General features: G+C 49.9%; 1 protein-coding gene across 3 annotated transcripts; it reads left to right on the forward strand.

The window, feature by feature from the left end:
- Positions 1-1235: 1235 nt before the first annotated feature.
- Sec22c (SEC22 homolog C, vesicle trafficking protein) lies at positions 1236-18327 on the forward strand. 3 transcript variants are annotated; one of them, XM_041677243.1, is made up of 7 exons: positions 1236-1519; positions 6959-7167; positions 9474-9637; positions 12064-12243; positions 14031-14149; positions 15931-15996; positions 16467-18327. In XM_041677243.1, exons 2-7 carry the CDS (start codon positions 6986-6988, stop codon positions 16665-16667), a joined length of 912 nt encoding a protein of 303 aa, XP_041533177.1. In that variant the 5' UTR covers positions 1236-1519; positions 6959-6985; the 3' UTR covers positions 16668-18327. The 3 variants fall into 3 exon arrangements, with proteins under 3 accessions (XP_041533177.1, XP_041533178.1, XP_041533176.1); XM_041677244.1 differs by lacking the exon at positions 1236-1519 and adding an exon at positions 1625-1812 and having other exon boundaries at positions 15894-15996; positions 16467-16639; XM_041677242.1 differs by lacking the exon at positions 1236-1519 and adding an exon at positions 1628-1812.
- The last annotated feature ends 459 nt before the right edge of the window (positions 18328-18786 follow it).

The raw sequence follows: 18786 nt of genomic DNA on the forward strand, positions 1-18786 counted from the left end.
CATCAAAATTTCTCCATCTAGACAAAGCTCACAGCGGACAGGGCACCGGCCTCCTTTCTCTAACAGTTTTCCTGCGAGACTGCTATGACCTAGGCTTGCTGACACTTGTTACAGACCAGCTTTGACTCAGTGTGGGAGGGATTATGGCAGGACTCAAATACCAGGAATGCCCAGAGGCTATCTTAGACTACCACAAGCCTTCTTGTGTTCATTTTGTAATTTGTCTGGGGTTACAGTAAGCCCAGTTTCCATTTCCACCCACAAGAAAAATGCCTTTTAGAAGTCTTCACTCAGCGCGGCTCTCTCCACGCAACTGCAACCTGTCTATCCAGCCGCTTGCTGAGTTTGTACCTGCATTAGGCTTCCCCGCAAAGGCAGAACTATTAAGGCTGTTTCTGTCTATATGAGGATTTATCAGGAGAATGCACTCTTGCGGTGATGGAGTCTGAGAACCAGGGGAGCCACTTCGGGGGTTCATTGTCTTGCACCTGGCCTCGGAATCAGGAAAGCTGGGACTGGGGATGTGGCCCAGTGAATAGAACTCTTGTCTAGCAGGCAGGAAACCCTGCGTTTGAGCTCCAGCGTCACGCATCTGTAGTCCCAGCACACAGAAAATGGATGCAGGAGGTTCAAGTTCAGAGTCACCCTCCGACACATACTGAGTTCAAGGTCAGCTTGGTGAGTTCAAGGGCATCTTGGGGTACGTCAAACTCTGTCTCATAAAATAAAACTGAAGTATCAGTGAAGCCGATGGTAAAACAGCAAGAAGCTGAGGTACTGGGAACCAGGAACTGAGGAGTCACTGATGCAAGGTCTAAGACCAAAACGCAGCAGAGCTTGGAGTTCTGATGCCAAGGACAAGAGAGAAGGCAGGGCTGATCCAGGGATTTGTAGTTCAAGCATTCAATCAACAGAGCTACACCGCAGCTATGTGGAGTACTGTGCACAAGCGAATGTCTCTGAAACACACCAGCTCTCCTTTGCTCATCGGGCTGCTGTTAGGGTTTTTGCTACTCGGGGAAGCTTTCCTTGAGCCGCCAAGTCCAAGCCAAAAGCTCCTGTAAATTATCTTGAGAAGCAAGACTAGTGTTTAGACCCCGCTTTCCCACCTGGTGCTCGACCCCCTCCCCTCCCCTCCCCTCCTCTCCCCTCCCCTCCCCTCTCTGGAGCCAGGAGTGCCTTGCTGTGTTCACCCTGACTGGCATACACGGCGGTGCTCAGCACGTGTCAAAACAGGTGGGGTCTAACTCTGATACCCTATTCCCCCCCCCCCCCTCCAGCCTCACAGCGAGGGTGTGTCGCTCGGGGATCGGACTTTGGCACCTCCTCCAGGCTGGCAGGAGGCCGTGCTCTTCGGATCCCCTATCTCGGGCCTCTTGCCCAACCGCGCGGCCTGCAAGAACCCACGCCCAGGGAGTGTCACTCCAATCGGCGAGGACCTGGACGTCTCTGGAGAACAGTCCTGTCCGCTCCGGGCCAGGAATCGAGGGGACATCGGAGTCTCTTCACACGACTCGAGGTGAGACTCGCGCGTGGGCCTCCAGCCCAGCAGGCAAGACGCGCGCGGGTCGTGGGGGAGCAAGCGGGTGCCAGCCCTTTAAGATTTACGCAATTCCGAAGTCTCAACAACCCGACTGCGGAGACGCGCCACGATTGGTCTGTTTGGGTGTGACCGTCGCTTAGCAGCAGCGAATGAGAATTCAAGTCGTGCGCACGCGTACCGCATCCTATCTCCTGCAGCCCGGCCGCCGGTGACCTGCACCCGGCCGGGTGGGCTGCGGTGGCCGAGGCGGAGGTCGGCCGCGGGGCGAGGTGAGGCTGGCGGGACCAGAGGGCGTGGAGAGGCGGGGCCGGGGCTCAGGCCTCCAGGCTGCAGCTCGGGGCCGTGGGAGTCGCTGAGGCCGGGCCCCCTGCACCGCGCGTGCCTGCTGGGATGCGCAGCCCGCTGTGCCTGCTGCCCGGGGCAGGGCCGGGGCGTGTCTCGGGAGGGGCGGGGCGGCGGTTCTCCTTCGGCAAGCTGAGCTCTGGCCCTGGCTCTGGCTTTTGATAGCAAAGTTTCCTTAGCGGGTTGGTCTTGCAGGACTTGGTTTCTTCGAGGCCTGGTCACCCCTGCACTAACTTTCCTGGACTTGGACGCTATCCCCAGGACAAAGAACCTACAGAGCAGGGCGGGCGTCAAGCTTGCACAAAGCCAAAGCCGCGGAAGGAAGAGTGTTGCCACTGATGAAAGGAGTTGGTCCAGTTTGTGGCTTTGTGAGACAGGGTTCCCTGTAACCCGAGTTTGGCCTTGATCTTGAGATCCTTCTGCCTCCAGCTTCCAAGTTCTGGGGTCACAGGTGTGTGACTCCCACGCCCAACTCAGTTGGTGTAATTGGTGATAAGATCAGGAAAACAAAAGCAGCATGCAGAACAGACCCAATGGGCAGGGCCTGTCTGTGAAAGTCTGCAGAAAGTTCCTCCAGGTGAAGAACACTTTAGGGAAATGAAGTGGCGACGGCTTTAAGTCTGACTCTGATAAGCAGGTTCCGTTGCACCGCAGCTTCCTCAGGAACGGTTGTACCACTTAATGTAAATGCTACTTAATGTTTTACGGGCAACAGAGAGAACATCTTGAGGTCCCGTAAAGAAATTCAGATCAAGCCGAGTGGTGGTGGTGTACACATTTAATCCCAGCATTCTGGAGGCAGAGGCAGGTGGATCTCTGTGAGTTCGAGGCCAGCCTGGTCTACAGAGCGAGTTCCACGACAGCCAGGGTTACACAGAGAAACCCTGTCTCCAAAACCCAAAACAAACATATTTTCAGTTCCCTTAAAGATGACTTAGTTGACCTCTTTGTCCCTCTTACCCCATCCCCAAGCAACGTGGAGCCTAGAGGATCCCACATTAAGTAATCTGGTCTCAGATCCTGTGGCCGAGCGTGAATCCATCACGGGTTCACGGTTCCTTTAGCATGCCTCCCTCAGAAGTGTGCCTATGGTGGGTGCTTAGGCTTGACTAAGTGTTTGTGTGCTAAACTTGGCTTGTTTTGCCAGTTTGTATTTTGCACCCCCTGTGCCAGCATGTTAGGGGGACTTGGGGGACGGTAAAGAGTAAACCGGAGAGGAAGTGACAGTGAAGATGGCTTCCTGTGTAGGCCGGGTCTGTGGGTAGAGCAGGGAGAACCTGATGCTTGACAGTTGCCAACAGGTTTCTTTGTGTAGCCCTGGCTGTCCTGGAACTCAGACCCACCTGCCTCTACCTCCTGAGTGTTGGGATTAAAGGCGTGCACCACCACCACACCCGGTTTATTGCTCCCTTTTTTATCTAACGGTGTGTTGTGGAGTGAGTGCCCTGTAGCGTGTTTAGCCGTTACTGTCTGCAGGCCATCTTCAGTTCTAGTTCTCTGTCAGGGCAAACAAAGCTTTACCTAGTGCTGTATAGTTCTCCTTCCCCTCCTCTGGGTTAAGTTCTAAGAGTGGCATTGTAGTAATTTGTCATTTCTTTTTTTAACTTAATTACATTGGTTCCTATTTTATTCTGTTCTTCCTTCTGCCTGGACTTTTTTTTGTTGTTGTTGTTGTTTTTCAAGACTGGGTTTCTCAGTAGCTTTGGATCCTATCCTGGAACTCACTCTTGTAGACCAGGTTGGCCTTGAGCTAACAGAGATCTGTTTGCCTCTGCCTCCTGAGTACTGGGATTAAAGGTGTGCGCCACCACCACCGGCCTGCCTGTGCTTTTTTAAAATTTATTTTTAATTTTAATTTTTTAAGGTAGTGTTCAACTGTATATCTATCCATGGATATCTTGAAACTTGCTTTGTAAACCAGGATGGCCTTGAACTCACAGAGATACTCTTGTCCCTGAGTGATGAAATTAAAAGTGTAAGCTACCATGCCTGTATGATTTTTAATCTATACTATTTCTGTGTTTATCCTTTATGGCTTTTTCCCTCTAGTTGAGCTATGAACAGGCATTTACCAATGTGTGTGTGCGTGTGTGTGTGTATTTAGAGAGAGAGGAGAGAGAGAGAAATTGTCACAGTCGCCTGATAAAAGTCTTTTATTATTATTATTTTTTAAACATTTATTTATTTACTATGTATACAATATTCTGTCTGTGTGTATGCCTGAAGGCCAGAAGAGGGCACCAGACCTCATTACAGATGGTTGTGAGCCACCATGTGGTTGCTGGGAATTGAACTCAGGACCCTTGGAAGAGCAGTCAATGCTCTTAACCGCTGAGCCACCTCTCCAGTCTTTTATTATTTCAAGTTAAGTGTAGAAACTTTGCTGTAGCTCTGGGTTTGAACCTGGGTCCTCTGTTGGAGCAGCCAGTGCTCTAACCACAAGACATCTCTCCGGCCTCCAGACTAGCTTTTAGTGCAAGGCTCTCCTGGCTTTCCTGATTCTGATTAAGTTAAGGAAGCAGGTTTTGTTGTAGTGGTGATGGGATCGTGTTACCTGTGCTCTCTCCTCAGGGGCTGCTCTGAGTTGCTGGTTCCTCCGCCACCAGGTCTGAGATGAGGGTCCCATGACCCTGCCTTTGGCTTCCTTGCCTCCCTTTTAACCTCTTTATGACTGTCGTACAGCTGAGGCCCGGGGTTTTATTTGCGCTTAGTAGGGCCTGGGAAAGCCCTACCCTGCACTTCCAGGAGCAGTCCAGCCACATCTCCCCTTGATCTCGCCTTTTCTATTCTGAGTTTGGGAGGCAGGGTCTCACTTTGTAGCCCAAGCGGAATTTGAACTCAGGCTCCTCCTTCAGCCCCCAGAGTGCAGGGACAATTCCCGGCATGCTCATGGCCCCAAGTTCACAAGCGTGAACGGCCGCAGAGGTCAGCCCTCCCTGTGTTACCGGACTCTTTCCGTCTTCTGAAGCATTTAGTTCTTTGCTGTGCTGCCAGGGTCTTTATGCTTACGAGATGAACGTTCTACCGCTGAGCTACGTCTTCCCACCCCAAGGTGCACTACTAAAGGAAAGCAGTGTTGAAAGCGCTGTCTCCATTTTTAAATTCTTCCTCAGCTGGGCGTTAAGCCCCTCAGCCCCTCCCCTCAGACACACAGACAAAGGTGACATATACCTAACGCCACCTCTGTTCAACACCAGATATTTTGAAGGATTTAAAGGTTCAGTTTCTGGCAACTCTCACAGAACTGGACAGAGCTGAAGTCAGTTGGAACTTTTATGGAGGAGAAGCAGGTTTGGTCAGTAAAAGTCTTCCAGTGACGGTGAGGTCTTCTGGGTCTTTCTGGGAGCGGCCAAACTGGTTCTCAGGATTACTGTCCCCTGGAAATGACACCTGTTTCCTCCTTGCAGCCTTAATAGGCAACTCACATAGTGTAGTTTTTGTTTTTTTGTATTTTTCTCATTTTTCAAGACAGTTTCTCTATAGCTCTGGCTGCTCTGGAACTCACAGATATTGGCCTGCCTCTGCCTCCTGAGTACTGGGATTAAAGGTGTGTGCCACCACTGCCCAGCTGGTAGATGTTTTACCTTGGGGTACTTGGGGCTTGTCTTAACTCTTCTGGCATATTTTTTATTTATTGTCCTTTTTCATTTTATTCTTTTCTTCACGTCAGATAAGGCCATACAGACCATACGAGGCCCTTGTTTGGAGTTAGTGTTTTGAACCCCAGGCCTGTTCTGCTCTCAAACTGATCTTTTGTTCTTCCTCTGTCTCAGCTAGGACTTTGCCAGAATGTTTTTAGAAGTCGGTCTTGCAAAAGCAAAAGCGTGTTAGGTAGTACTGTTGACTTCCTGCACTCAGTGTTGACCTCCATGCTCACCCAGTGCTCTTCCCTGGATCAGCATTCACCTTGTAAGGCTACAAAGCCTACAGTGCCCCCTGGTGGTTGCAGGAAATTTGAGGCACAGCTTTTGTTTTTAACAACCTACCCTAGGGGACATGCTAAACCAGGGAGATGAGAAAAGTCTGTCCAGCCTGGTAAGCCTGGAAGGTTTGGGGATATAATGGGGTTGAGAGATCTCCCTTGGTCTGTCTGTCTGTCTGTCTCTCTATCTATGTGGGGGAGAGAGAGAGAGAGAGAGAGAGAGAGAGAGGTGGGGAGAGGGCGAGAGAGAGAGATTACCTGGCCCCGCGAAGGGCACAGGTGAATAGAAGCCATAGTGGTGTTAAAGTCAGGCTGTCTCCCTGGAGGAGTACTGCTGGCGTACCCCCTAACGCCTGCTACACGGAGGGCCCAACAGGCAGGGGACAGAGAGGGACATGTAGCACAGAATGAATAGTGGAAGCTGTTTTGGCTACCTCATCAGTCAGTCCTGGTTTCAGGGCTGAATCATACACAGGTGTGCTGACCGGGTCCCATGCAGATGTCCAGGGGGGTCAGCCAGTAGACCAACCCCCCGTGTGGCTGTGCTAACACCGGTTTCCTTCCAGCCTCAGAGGTACCTTTTCCTCCTTTGCCGAAGGCACCACAAGGCCCAGATCTCTTTCCTTTTGTTTCTCAATGTGTTCACATAGCATGACCAAATATTTAATATCTTCCCATGATGCAGTTCACTTTGTGTCATACAGCAGAAATTCTGGAGGCTGTGCTCTCAGCTCCCAGCTGCTTCTGCCCCTCCCTGGCACTGCTGCTGCCGTGCCCAGACGCCCCCACGTCCCCCCATTTCTTGTGTGGCAGTTGAACTGCTTAGGACCTCCTTCCCTGGGTGGCCTGACAAGTGCTGCTTGGGACAGGCACTTCCTATCCCTTTAGGACCTTGAACTCTGCAGCCTACTTCCTGCTGTTGCTGCTGTTGCCCCCGAGTCCTGCTGGCCCCGCCTCTTCCTCCATCCTAGTGTGCTTCATCCCAGTAGGCTTAGTTCTGGGAAGGGGCGGCTTCAATAAAGAGGAGGAGGAGGGAAGAAAGTGAAGTGGCGAGAACCAGGAGTGGCACAGGGGAAATAATTTGCTATTCCAGTGTTGGGGTCCCTGACACCATCTCCTGCCTCACTGACAGGCAACCTTTCTTCCCTCAGGTGGCCTCATGATTTCTCTGGCGGACCATGCCCATGATCGTTTTTGCAAGCATAGTACGGGTGAGGGATGGGCTGCCCCTCTCAGCCTCCACTGACTTCTACTACGCCCAGGAGTTTCTGGAATGCAGGAGGCAGCTCAAGGCCTTAGCCCAGAGGCTGGCTCAGTGTCCTGGCCGAGGTTCTGCAGAAAGCCGAGACTTCCAAATCTAGTAAGTGAACACATTCGCTTCTCCAGGACGTCAGCAAACACGGGGTCATTTTACCCACAGGCTGAGGTAACAAAGCAGTGTGGGTTGAAGGTTAAAGGTTAAAGGTATGGTCTCAGCAGTCAGGTGGTGTATGCTTGCAACAGAGTCAGGGAAGGAGTGGATGTCCATCCTCAGCACCGCCATTCAGTGCTGTTGATCATCTGCTGTCCGTAGAGCATCCTTGGATGTGGGGAGACCCAGCTTCTCCCCAGGGGGCACCCTTTTAGTCATCCTATTTTTTACTTAGTTACAACAGAAGGAAGAAGACTAGAAGCTACGTTAAAATGCCAGGGAGGGAAAAGTGGAGGAGCCCAGACACAAGAGTTCCCCAAGCCCTGTCCTTAGAGGGCAGCGGAGGATGGCCTTGACCCGTTGGGGTGTGCAAGCACTCTGCCAACCAAGCCTCATCCCAGCATGGATTTTCCTGTGGCTGTTCCATGACGGGAACAGGGGAATGAAAGTAAGTGAGGGTGGGCCTCTCCTTTCAAGGAACTTAAAGTCTCATGAGGGAAGAAGAGAAACAGATACGGAGTTAGTATAATAGGGAAAGCCCACGGTGGGTACCAGTGACGATGACGACGGCAGAGGCTGTGGGTGCTTTGTATCCTCACGACGTTCTGCGGTTTCAGGGGCTTATGAGACACTTGGCAGGGTCAGGCAGGCCAGACAGGTCACGTGCTTTGCCAAGGAGGAATTGAGGTCAAGCGACTTAAGGAAGCTTCAGCTAGTGAGCGGTGGAGCCAGGATTTGAAAGCAGCCAGTTGGGCCCCAGGTTTGTCGCTCGTGCGTTCGGTCCTTTCTTGTGTTGAGGAGCAAGGCAGGCTTGGAAATAGTCAAGTGGCTTGTTACAGACTGTACGCCTGCCTGCGGTTTTACCTGCTAGGTCTTTGCTTGCCAAGTCCCCTTTCTTCCCCTTTCATGATACTTAAAACTGGCCAGAGACGTTGGCATCCTTTTAGGTCTGTTTGGCCTCAGAATCATAAAAGCAGAAGGCAAGTGCCAACCTGGCCCGAGGGCAGGCGGAAGGGTAGTATCAGGCAGAGGGGATGGTGGCTGGAGACCTGAGCTGCCCCCTTGAGGAGCGGACTCCTGGAGCTGCTGCCTCCGCTGCCCCCTCCCTGCACTGCCTCTTCCCTGCGCCCGTCTGCATGGCTCAGGAAGCTGTGCATCAGACAGGACTCCCTTTTCCTGAAGAAGTCCATGACCTCATAATTAAATCCAGGCTGCCTTGGCAACTCCTAAAAAACAGGACTATAAAATGTTCTGCTCTTGATTTTTCTCGTTTTGCTTGTTTTTACGGTGCCGGGGTTGACCCCAACACCTGTGCACATTAGGTCAGTCAACCCAACTCACCTGCTTCTTCATAGTTTGCATTAAATATCCACCCTCATTGTCATGGAGGCAGCTTAGACGTTTTTCTTCTTCTTTTTTTTAAATCTCTCAAGACTGTTTATCTCTGTGGATCCCTGGCTGTCCTAGAACTTATTCTGTGGATCAGACTGGCTTCAAACTAGAGATTGCCAGCCTCTGCCTCCCGAGTGCTGGGATTACATGTGTGCACCTCCACCGCCTGGCAATCATTTCTTTTTTAAATTTGACTTATTCTGTTGTATATATGCATGTGTGCACACATATGTGTACACAAAAATGTGGTTATTCGGATGCCATAGCATTCATAGGGAGGTCCATCTCTCACTGTGTTAAGGTCAGGTCATACATGCACAGGGAGGTCCATCCCCCACCTTGTTAAGGTCAGGCCTCCCTTGTTCTAGGCTAGCTGGCCTGCAAGCTTCTAAGCAATTCTGTCACCAGTTCCCATTTTGTCCTCGGAGTGCTCGGGTTACAGATGCATGCCTCCACATCCAGCTTTTAAATGTGGATTCTGGGGATTTTTCTCGGTCATCAGTCTCAGCAGTATGCACCATTATTTGCTGACCCATCTTGTCAGCCTTAGTCTTTTCTTAAATTTTTCTAAAATTTAGATTTGTTTGTTTAATTTTATGCGTATGACTGTTTTGCCTGAATGTATATGTGTGTACCGAGTCTGTACCTGTAATCCTAGTATTCAGGAGGCCGAGGTGGGAAGCTCATCAGTTAAAGGCTAACCTTGGCTACATAATTTGACCCAGCCTCGGCTACATAGTTTGAAGCCAGCCTGAGTGACAGAGAGATCTTATCTTTAAAGAAGAGCAAAGTAAACATTAACCCAAGGTGAGGTGGGGGTTTATTCTGTCTCCTGGCAGCTCAGCTGTCACCTTCTCTTTCAGTTTCTTATCCTCGGGGGACGTGGCCTGCATGGCCATCTGCTCACGTCAGTGCCCGGCAGCCATGGCCTTCTGCTTCCTGGAGACTCTGTGGTGGGACTTCATAGCTTCCTATGACGCCACATGCATTGGCCTGGCCTCCCGGCCCTACGCTTTTCTTGAGTTCGGTTTGTAACTGTCTTTGTCCTTTTCTTTCTCATATGATGTTATGTTTATAGAAACTGAAGTCTAGGTTTGGCCCCGGGAAAACCACAGGAGGTTCTACCATATGCTCTGATTTCACAGGAATTAAAGTGGTCTTGCAGCTTACCACGGTATCTTTCTGTGTCTTCAGAGCCTGTGGGGAGATGGAGGAACGTTCTCCATAGGCTTCCGAAGCAAACCATAGTCTATAGAGTTCAGAGCTATGCTATATGAATCAGAGCTGTTATCTATGGATAGTAGCTATCCGTAGATTCCTGAGACAGGATGTGCCCAGCAGCCTCAAGTGTTTACTGTCTTACTCTTGGAGACAGTTCTGTTGACACCAGTTCTGGGCCGAGCTACCTGGGGAATTTTCCTCCATGCTAAGTCCGGAAGTGGAGGAAATGTTTCTAACTCCTCCACTTGATGTCACATTCCAGCAATATTTTTTTTTTTCAAAACATTCGGCTGTGACAGTTTGGAAATGAGACAATTTGGTCCTTCCTTCAGCAGGTTGACAAGGCCTGCTTTGGCAGAAGACATGTTTGTTCCAGGCTCAGCCAGAAGGGCCCATGTGGTTCCCAAGTCTCCAGAACACAGCCTGGTAGTCACCCCAGGCAGACCTCAGCTGTGGCTCCCTTGGTGTCAGTGTATTAGAGAGGAGTGGAGCTGTATTCTTTCCCCCTTGTCTCTGTAGTTGTCTTCCTGCAAAGCAGCGAGCTGAGTCTGACCGGAGACCTTCCCTAGCGCTGTAGTCAGAGGCTGCTTGTTTGTTCCCGGCCATCCAGACCTGAAATAATCACACAGAAACTGTATTAATTAAAACAGTTTGGCCTATTAGCTCAGACTCCTTATTAACTAACTCTTACATCTTAAATTACCCATTTCTATTATTCTGTGTATCACCACAAGGCTGTGGCTTACCGGGTTCTGGCATCTCTCTGACTGCCTACTTTCTTCCAGCATTCAGTTTAGTTTTACTACCGAGGTCTATTCTGCCTCACCGTAGGCCCAAGCAGCTGCTTCTTTTCATTAACCGATAAAAGCAACACATATACAAAAAGGAGTTCCCACATCATAGCACTGTCATGACTCCTTAGTGTGTGGGAGCATGAGTCAGAGAATAGTGCTGGAATCATGCCTGTGTGTGATTGGGGCTTCCTAATGCATGCGAGGAAAACTTCAAAAACATGTCAGCCAGGCATGGTGGCACATACCTATAATCCTAGCAGTTGGTCCCATCAGGAGTTTAAGGCCATCCTTGGCTATCTAGCAAATCTGAGGCCAGCCTGGACTGTATGAACCCCTTGGCTTAAAAAAACAAAACAAAACTGATAAAGCCATGTCATTTGTTGAAATGGGTTAATAGTAATATGACTGAAAGATTCAAAACCAGCATTTCTTTCCTAGTTTGTTTTCTATTGCTGTGATAAACACTATGACCAACCCAAAGCACCTTGAGAAGAAAAGGGTTGTTTGGCTTACAGGGTGTGTATATGTGTATACATATATATGTACATATATACATATATGCATATGTATTACGCACACACACATACACACACATATATGTCTTATGTACATATCTTATGAAGGAAAGTCAGGGCAGGAACTCAAGGAGGGGACCTGGAGTAGGAACTGAAGCAGAGGCCATGGAGAGATGCTGCTTACAGGCTTGCGCCTCACCCATGGCCAACATGTTGAGTCTGCATTTTTGTACAGCCCAGGCCCACCTTCCCAGGGGTCGCACTGCACTGCCTGCAGCGGGCTCCTGCCCTCCCCCATCACAGGTTTGCCATCGGGGTCGCACTGCCCGCAGCAGGCTCCTGCCCTCCCCCATCACAGATTTGCCATCAGGGTTGCACTGCCCGCAGCAGGCTCCTGCCCTCCCCCATCACAAATTTGCCATCGGGGTCGTACTGCCCACAGTGGGCTCCTGCCCTCCCCCATTACAGGTTTGTCATTATAGGCCAATCTCATGCAGGCGGTTTCTCATCTGGAAAGCTCCTCTTCCCAGATGGCTCCAGCTTGTGCTGAGTAGGCCAACACAACCTGCACACCTCCCAACGTGGCCTCCCAGCTTGTACTGTAGAGCCATGTTTATCTTCAGAAAGCTCTTGACATGAGACTGTCAGGGATTCCCATCCCCAACTCCCAGTTCAGTCCAGTGCCTCCTGCCCCCCTCGGGTAGCTGAGGTTGGTGATTTCTGCAGCCACACTTAATTATATGCTTTGAAGAAATGGATCAGATTAGTGTTAATGCGCAGCACTCACCTGACCTCCCATAACTGACTCAGTTTGGAATCTGGCTGATTTGCCAGTTGCTTAGCAACGGGTGCTTCTCTCCCCGCATGCTGTCTTGGAGCTCCCATCCTGATGATGCTCACCTTGGGCCTCTCTCTCTCCGCAGACAGTGTCATTCAGAAAACAAAGTGGCATTTTAACCACGTGAGCTCCTCCCAGATGAAGAGTGGCTTCGAAAAGATTCAGGAGGAGCTTGAGCTCCAGCCTCCAGCACTTCTGTCCCTGGAGGGCACAGACGTGGCCAATGGCGTGCTGAACAGCCACACCCCAGTGCACACTGAGTCTGGTAAGTGCCTGCTGTTCTCTGGTGCGAAAGGACGCATGTCAGGTAGAATTTCCCCCACTCGAAAATGGTCTGGTTTGGTGGTAGCATGTTCAATATCTTGGGATATACTTGAATATAGACGAACCCTTTTCCCACATAGTTGTTATAAACTGTTGTGAGAGTGGCCTTTGTCAAGGAAGCAGTCTGATGACATTCCCGAGGGTCCAGGCCATCTTGGCAGGCTGTGCGTCATGGTGAAGCTCACAGGTTTTCATGCTGTGAGAATTACTGTGCTGGAAGCCCCTCGTGGGACTCTCTGGTTTACCACATTACTAAGGCACTGGAAGCCTGTGTTGGGAAACCACAACCCTCTTGTTGGAGAAGGGGTGTAGGGACAGTATCTATGTGCCATCTAAAAATTCTTCAGTGGGGGCCAATGGGTGGCTCTGGGGTAAAGGCTTGCCTCCACCCCAGGCACCTGAGTGTCATGTCTGAAGACCACATGGTAGGAGGAGACTCCCTTCTTTGTCCCCTGACCTTTGTCCTCTGACCTCTGCACACATGCCATGGTGTGTCCCCTGGAAGAGCTGTCTGCATTATAACAATCTAATTTAAAAAATTTCCATACTGAGCTCTTGGCTTGAAGTTTAAGTGGCATATTAAGTATATTTGGTTTGGGCTGAGTGTGTTTAAACCAATATATTCCCAGGTTGGCTCGCCTGCCAATCAGCAGGCTGCTCCTGTTTAGTGTTGGGAGAACTTGAAGGAGGAGGCCGGGTAATCAAGCCCAAGCTCTCCCCTTGCCATGAGTGACCACAGCGACCCCTTTGTAATGTATGTTTTGTTTTTTTTAAGCACTTAGAAAAGAGGAGCAAATCCCCAAAGCGCCAAGTTACCCACCTGTCAGGACCTTTTCCTGCCTCACCTAATTGTCCCAAGGCTAGAGTCCTCACAGGTAGCATTTCTGTTCTGGTGGGAACTAACACACTAACGCTGGTTTTAGCTGGACTGTGGCTTCCAGGGCATGTGTTGTGCGTTACTTGCGGGGGAACTGTCAGGACCAGAAAGGATACTTAGGAAGGAGCACAGCAGGAGAAGGGACTGGGTAGCAGCTGTGAACCAGAATCCATTTGAATGATGAGCATTGGGAGAGAGCAAGTCCGTGTTCCCTTTATCATCCTGGCTACAGTTCTAGATGGAACACCTCCTCCTCCTGGGTATTTTAGAATTACTGAGACGTCTGCTGTGGATTTGTCTGGATGCCCACCTGACACTGAACATTGTCCTTATTGGGAATAGAGTGGAACAGTTTACAAACTGGAAAAGGTGGTGGAGGAAGTGCTTCTCGAGTCTGGACACTCCTGCCCCAGCATCTCAGCCTGGCCTGTGGGCGTGCTGTTTTGGGTGACTCTGTGTTGAGGTATCCCATGTCCTGCAGGATGCTTAGCAGTGCCACTGGCATTTGCCTGTCCTGATGACAATTACAGGTGTCTCTGGACACCCCTCTGGGGGCAAGCCACTCCTGCTTAAAATAAAAAGGCAACTGAGTGCTTACAGATTTGCGTCTGACATGAAAAAGAGCTTTTTTTTTTTCCTGGAAGAAGTTCACCTCCATTTCTGAGATCCATTCTGGCGTTCATTTCTGACTTGCCCCGCTAACTTCTGTTGCTTTTTAGATGCGTGCTTGTGGTTCTGTGCTTAGCATCGTGGGTCTGTTAGCAGAGGTCTAGTTGGCTGGTTGGTATCCTGTCCCCTCGTGTCGCAGAGATACAGTTCTCACCGAACGCTCCTCTCTTTCCATTGTGAAGCCCTGAATCTCCGGATGGAGCCGGTGACGGCGCTGGGCATTCTCTCCCTCGTGCTCAACATCATGTGCGCTGCCCTGAACCTCATCCGCGGAGTTCACCTCGCAGAACACTCCTTACAGGTGGCCTTGGGGATCGAACCCAGGATTTTCTGACTGCCTCAGCATGCGCTGTTTATCCAGAGCTGCATCCCCAGCCCTGCTTCATGGTCCAGTGGGAAGACAAGTGACAGAAGCTGACCATGGGAGGCAGTCTATTGATCAGCTCACTGTGCAGTTAGGATTTTTGTTTGTTTGTGGTTGTTTTTGCTGTTTTGGTTTTTTGAGACAGGGTTTCTCTGTGTAGCTATGGGTCTGTCCCAGTTCAGGCTGGCCTCAAACTCACAGAGATCCTCCTGCGTCAGCCTTCCCAGTGCTGGGATCAAAGGTGTGGGCCACCACCACCCGGCACAGTTAGGTTTTACGAATATCAAAAGTTCAAATAAAACATTTTAGAACTTTTAATCCATAAGCTGGATATGGCTATGCACCCCCTAATCCCAGCATTGGAGATGCGGAGGCAGGAAGATCAGAAACCCATACCCAATCTTCAGCTTAGGGTAGAGTATAAAATAAAAGAATCCGAAACAAAAAATTGTTCTTTGTAGTAAGTTGAACAAATTTGGAAGGACCCCTTTGTGACTGACCTTGGGAGTGCTGGGATGTTGCTGTGAAGTAGACAGCTTGCCAGCGGGGACTTTGGGCTGCTTCCCAGTCCCTCCCTGGGAACCAGGTTCCATTGTCAGCAGGGTGCAGGGTAGAGTCTCACACTGACAGGCTCTAGGAAGAGATGTCCCCGCCCTGTGGTGTGTGGCCCACAGGAGCCTCTTCTCTTGTCAGAGACCCACATCCCTGGGACTAAGTGAGCATTCCTTTTGTTGACCACTGCTGGTGACCAACAAAAGGAAAAAAATATTTTTGGAAGTTTTCGAACGCTTGTCAAAGGAATAGAACTATTATTAGCATAAGCAGGTGTCTGCTATTTTTAAAGATAGAGCCGTAGTGTTTTTATAGATTTTTGTCTCATATTTTTTTGTTTGGACATTTTTTTAGTTTTACTGGCCTTTTGATTATATGTTACGGTTTCTGATTTTGTGTTTTTATGGATTTGGAGGTGTGTGTGTTTACTATATTTTTTCATTTTATTTTTTATTTTATTATTATTACTATTATTTTTGCCTGTTTTTTTTTTTTTAAAGAGAGAAAGCATGGAGTTGGTTGGATGGAGGGGGGTGGGGAGGTCCTGAGAGGGGTTAGGGAGAGGAAACTGGGATCAGAATATATCGTATGAATTTTCAATTAAAAAAACAAAACAAAAGATAAAGCCTTAGTACTCATGGCAGTGAGAGGTGTTGACTGTAGAGTAAGGGATGGTGGTTCGTGGGTGTTGAGTCCAGAAGGCTGATGTGGACTGGGCCCTTTGAAGAGCAGCACTGGGCCTGTGTTAGAGCCATAGCTGTGAAAACTCTCAGGCCAGTTAGTTACCTGACCAGTGTGTGGTGTGGATCAGGCACCTGGCAGCTGTGTGCAGTAGAATTGGTGCCTGGTTGGTTGCCTTGAGGGTCTCTTGGATCGTGCAGGGACAGCATCTAGGTGGTAGTGCCTGGGGCAGGAGGTCCTAGAAGAAGCTTAGCACTAGCAGATGGGAAGGGTTGGGAGGGCTGAGGGGGCGGGACCTCGTTGCATGTTGAGGGTGTAGCATGACTGCCCAAGACAGGAGTGTGTGGTCTGTCTAACATTGAAAAAAGTCTGACGAGGCGTCTTTGAACTGTCAGTCACACCCGGGAAATGGGAATAACGAGCTTCATGCCATGGTGGTTCCTTTCAGCCAAACCTCTCTTCTGTGTGCCCCGGATCTGTTTCAGATCGCCCAGGAGGAAGTTGGGAACATCCTGGCCTTCTTCGTCCCTTCTGTGGCCTGCATCGTCCAGGTGGGTGCAGTCCGTGACTGGGGTAACGGTGACACCCAGGGTGAAACCACAGTGTGAACGCATGGCTTTCCCTGAGGGGGACTTCACAGGGAGGCCACGCAGTCTTGGGAGGGTCTTATGGTCTGGTCTGTCCCCTATGCTGCATCTCTGTCTTCCTGCATCCCCAGGCTGGGCATGTGCCTGTGTGTCGCTAGTGTCCTTCCTCCTGTGACACCTGTTTTGTTCTTTTTGAATCTCCTCCTGTTCACTCGGTGGTTAACAGCCACGGGTCCCAGCTTTGCTGTAGTGAATTCAGAGAATAGGCCATGCATGATTGCATCAGCGGATAGGCACGTGCATGCATGCATCAGTGAACAAGCTCATGCATGCAGGCATCAGTGAATAGGTGCACGCATGCAGCTGTTTGTGGCTGCATCTGACTTGAGGCTGTCTGCTTCTCTCTGACTGGTTGTATTGTGGTCTCATTTCAGTGTTACCTGTACCTGTTCTATAGTTCAGCCAGGACTCTGAAGGTGGTGCTGATGCTGGCCTTCATCTGCCTGGGCAACGTGTACCTGCACGGGCTGAGGAACACCTGGCAAATCCTCTTCCACATAGGAGTGGCTCTTCTCTCTTCGTATCAGACCCTAACCAGACAGCTGCAGGAGAGGCAGTCTGACTACGGAGTGTGAGGATAGCATCATGCAGTGAATGGAGCCTTTGACTTCCCCTCCCCGTCCCCGGAAGGCCAGTCTGTTTCTGCTCCTGCTTCTCAATTTCACCTCAGATCTCCATCCATGAAGCTCCCGAGATCACAGGTTCTGGCAGGTGTCATGGAGGACCCAGGGCGGCCGGTTGCATCTCGGTTTGTGTGGAGCATTTGTGGATAATGGCCAGCCGGGCACAGGACAGGCAGCCGAAGCCAGAGCTTGCCGGGAGAGCATCTCTGATGGTCAGAGTGACCATGTGTTGGTCTCCTACCTAAAGCGATGCTGCACACCACTAGATTCCATGATGGTAGCTTTGGTCGTTGGCCTGCCAGGAAATGGTCTGCAAGGAGACTCTTTAAAGTTGAAACCAGTTTGCAGTTCCAGTGTGACCTCAGTCAGTTTTCCCTAGAGTGTCAGGGTAAATTAAAAGCTTGAAAATATGGCTCATAAATGTAAGCTAGGTAAATTTTGTTTACATTTTTGATAACTTGGGTTCGATATACTTTTGGAATATTTAAATATATTTTGGATATAAATTGAAGCTCATTTAGAATGAAGGCAAACTTAGGCTAAAGAAATGCTAAGTAAATCCGAGTTTATTTAATTTACAGCGACCGTTTATGGTGGTGGGACTCTGTAGATACGGATGTTGTCTGTATCTCTTTTGCAGGGTCTATCTGAAGATTATTAAATTAATAACCAATATTACTGGGTCATAAGCACATGGACATTAGCAGATGTGAGAGCCCCAGGGTCCTTTCCATGGGGCAGAGAGGAATGGAAATGCTGGGGTTCAGCGGTGCTTGGCAGAATTGGGGAGAGGCTTCGGTCATCTTTGGGTGGCAGCCCATTGCCTGTCAAGGTAGCATTGCTGGAGGCGTGGTCCTGTGTGCCTCCTGGAGAGGCCGTGCCTGAGCATCTCGGTTAGACCGAGGGCCCTGTTGTTTTATGGGCAGGCATTGAGTGGGTGTTAGCGTTGCAAAGCTTCGTGTGACTGACACCCGTGCTGCAAAGCTGCTAAGGTGTGCTTCTGAATAAGAGCCCCCTGCAGCTCCAGTGTGGGTATCTGGTGGCACTCAAGAAGCCATGTTGGGGTTCACCCCTCTGGCTCGTTCTTGGAGTAGTGCCCCCACAACTGTGTGGGTTGAGCCATTTGGCTCCGTAAGTGATCAGTCCTATTTTGATCGTTTGTGAAGGAGAAAGCTATCCCCAAAGTTACTGAGTAGCGGGGAAGACAGGTGTGTGGGGTAAAGAGTTCTCTTGCTTGACTGTCGCTGGTACATGTTGGTGAGCCACCAGGTGTCTGTGACCCAGAACTGGGTTGGGAAAGCATCGCCGTCTGACTTTGTTTCCTTAGAGGAGAATTTTCTATTTTTAATCAAATCTATAATGTCTGAGTATAAGTGTCATATTGGCAACATCCTTGGATGTGAACGTGAACCTTGTGTCTTTGTTGATCTCACACTGTGTAATTCTGTATATACTGCATAGGCAAATGCTCATTCTTCCTGAGAGAATTTTGAAGTGGCCATAGAGGAAGCCAGAGAGAAGAGAAAATTCTTTTAATTCAAAACATACACTCAAAACATTTTTTAAGTAAGTTAAAAAAAATCAGCCTAAAAATACACTGTTTTCCTTGTAAGCCTCTGTGGTATTGTGTTGCCCCTGTCTGGAGACCCCCCACACTCTAGGGGTTGAGCCTCTGGTCGTCAGTCTACGAGCAGTGACTTGTGGATGAGCCCTTGCCAGAGACATTTCATAACCCTTAGGTGCTAGCGAGGGTGTTGTCCACACTTGGTTGACAGGGTTCCAGACTGTCATAAATGGAAGGAAAAGGTGCTTCAAGGGAAACAGAAAACAGAGAACCTTTATCTGGAATACAGCCAAGCAGGCTCACCTCCCTGGAAGAGGGTGGTGACGGGAAATAAGTTTCCAGGAAACCCCGGGTTTTGGGGTAACTTGGTTCAGACCTGGATGTTGGTATCCCCAGTGGGATCTTTGATGCCCGGAACCTGGTTCCAAGGCAGGAGCGCCCCTCTGGCATTTTTAGATGAGCAGCTAGGTAGTGCTGCCCAGCTGGCTCACATAACACGGTGTTGAG

This window comes from Microtus oregoni, unplaced genomic scaffold, assembly GCF_018167655.1.
Source record: "Microtus oregoni isolate MIOR12 unplaced genomic scaffold, Mior012 000028F_ref0000031, whole genome shotgun sequence".
NCBI classification, from domain to species: domain Eukaryota; kingdom Metazoa; phylum Chordata; class Mammalia; order Rodentia; family Cricetidae; genus Microtus; species Microtus oregoni.

Bases quoted from the DNA above. Each gene is read 5' to 3' on its own strand.
- Sec22c (XM_041677243.1), top strand. From the start codon at position 6,986: ATGCCCATGATCGTTTTTGCAAGCATAGTACGGGTGAGGGATGGGCTG. The intron at 7,168-9,473 runs GTAAGTGAACAC...CTTCTCTTTCAG, and splicing joins AGCCGAGACTTCCAAATCTA to TTTCTTATCCTCGGGGGACG. The intron at 15,997-16,466 runs GTGGGTGCAGTC...GTCTCATTTCAG, and splicing joins CTGTGGCCTGCATCGTCCAG to TGTTACCTGTACCTGTTCTA.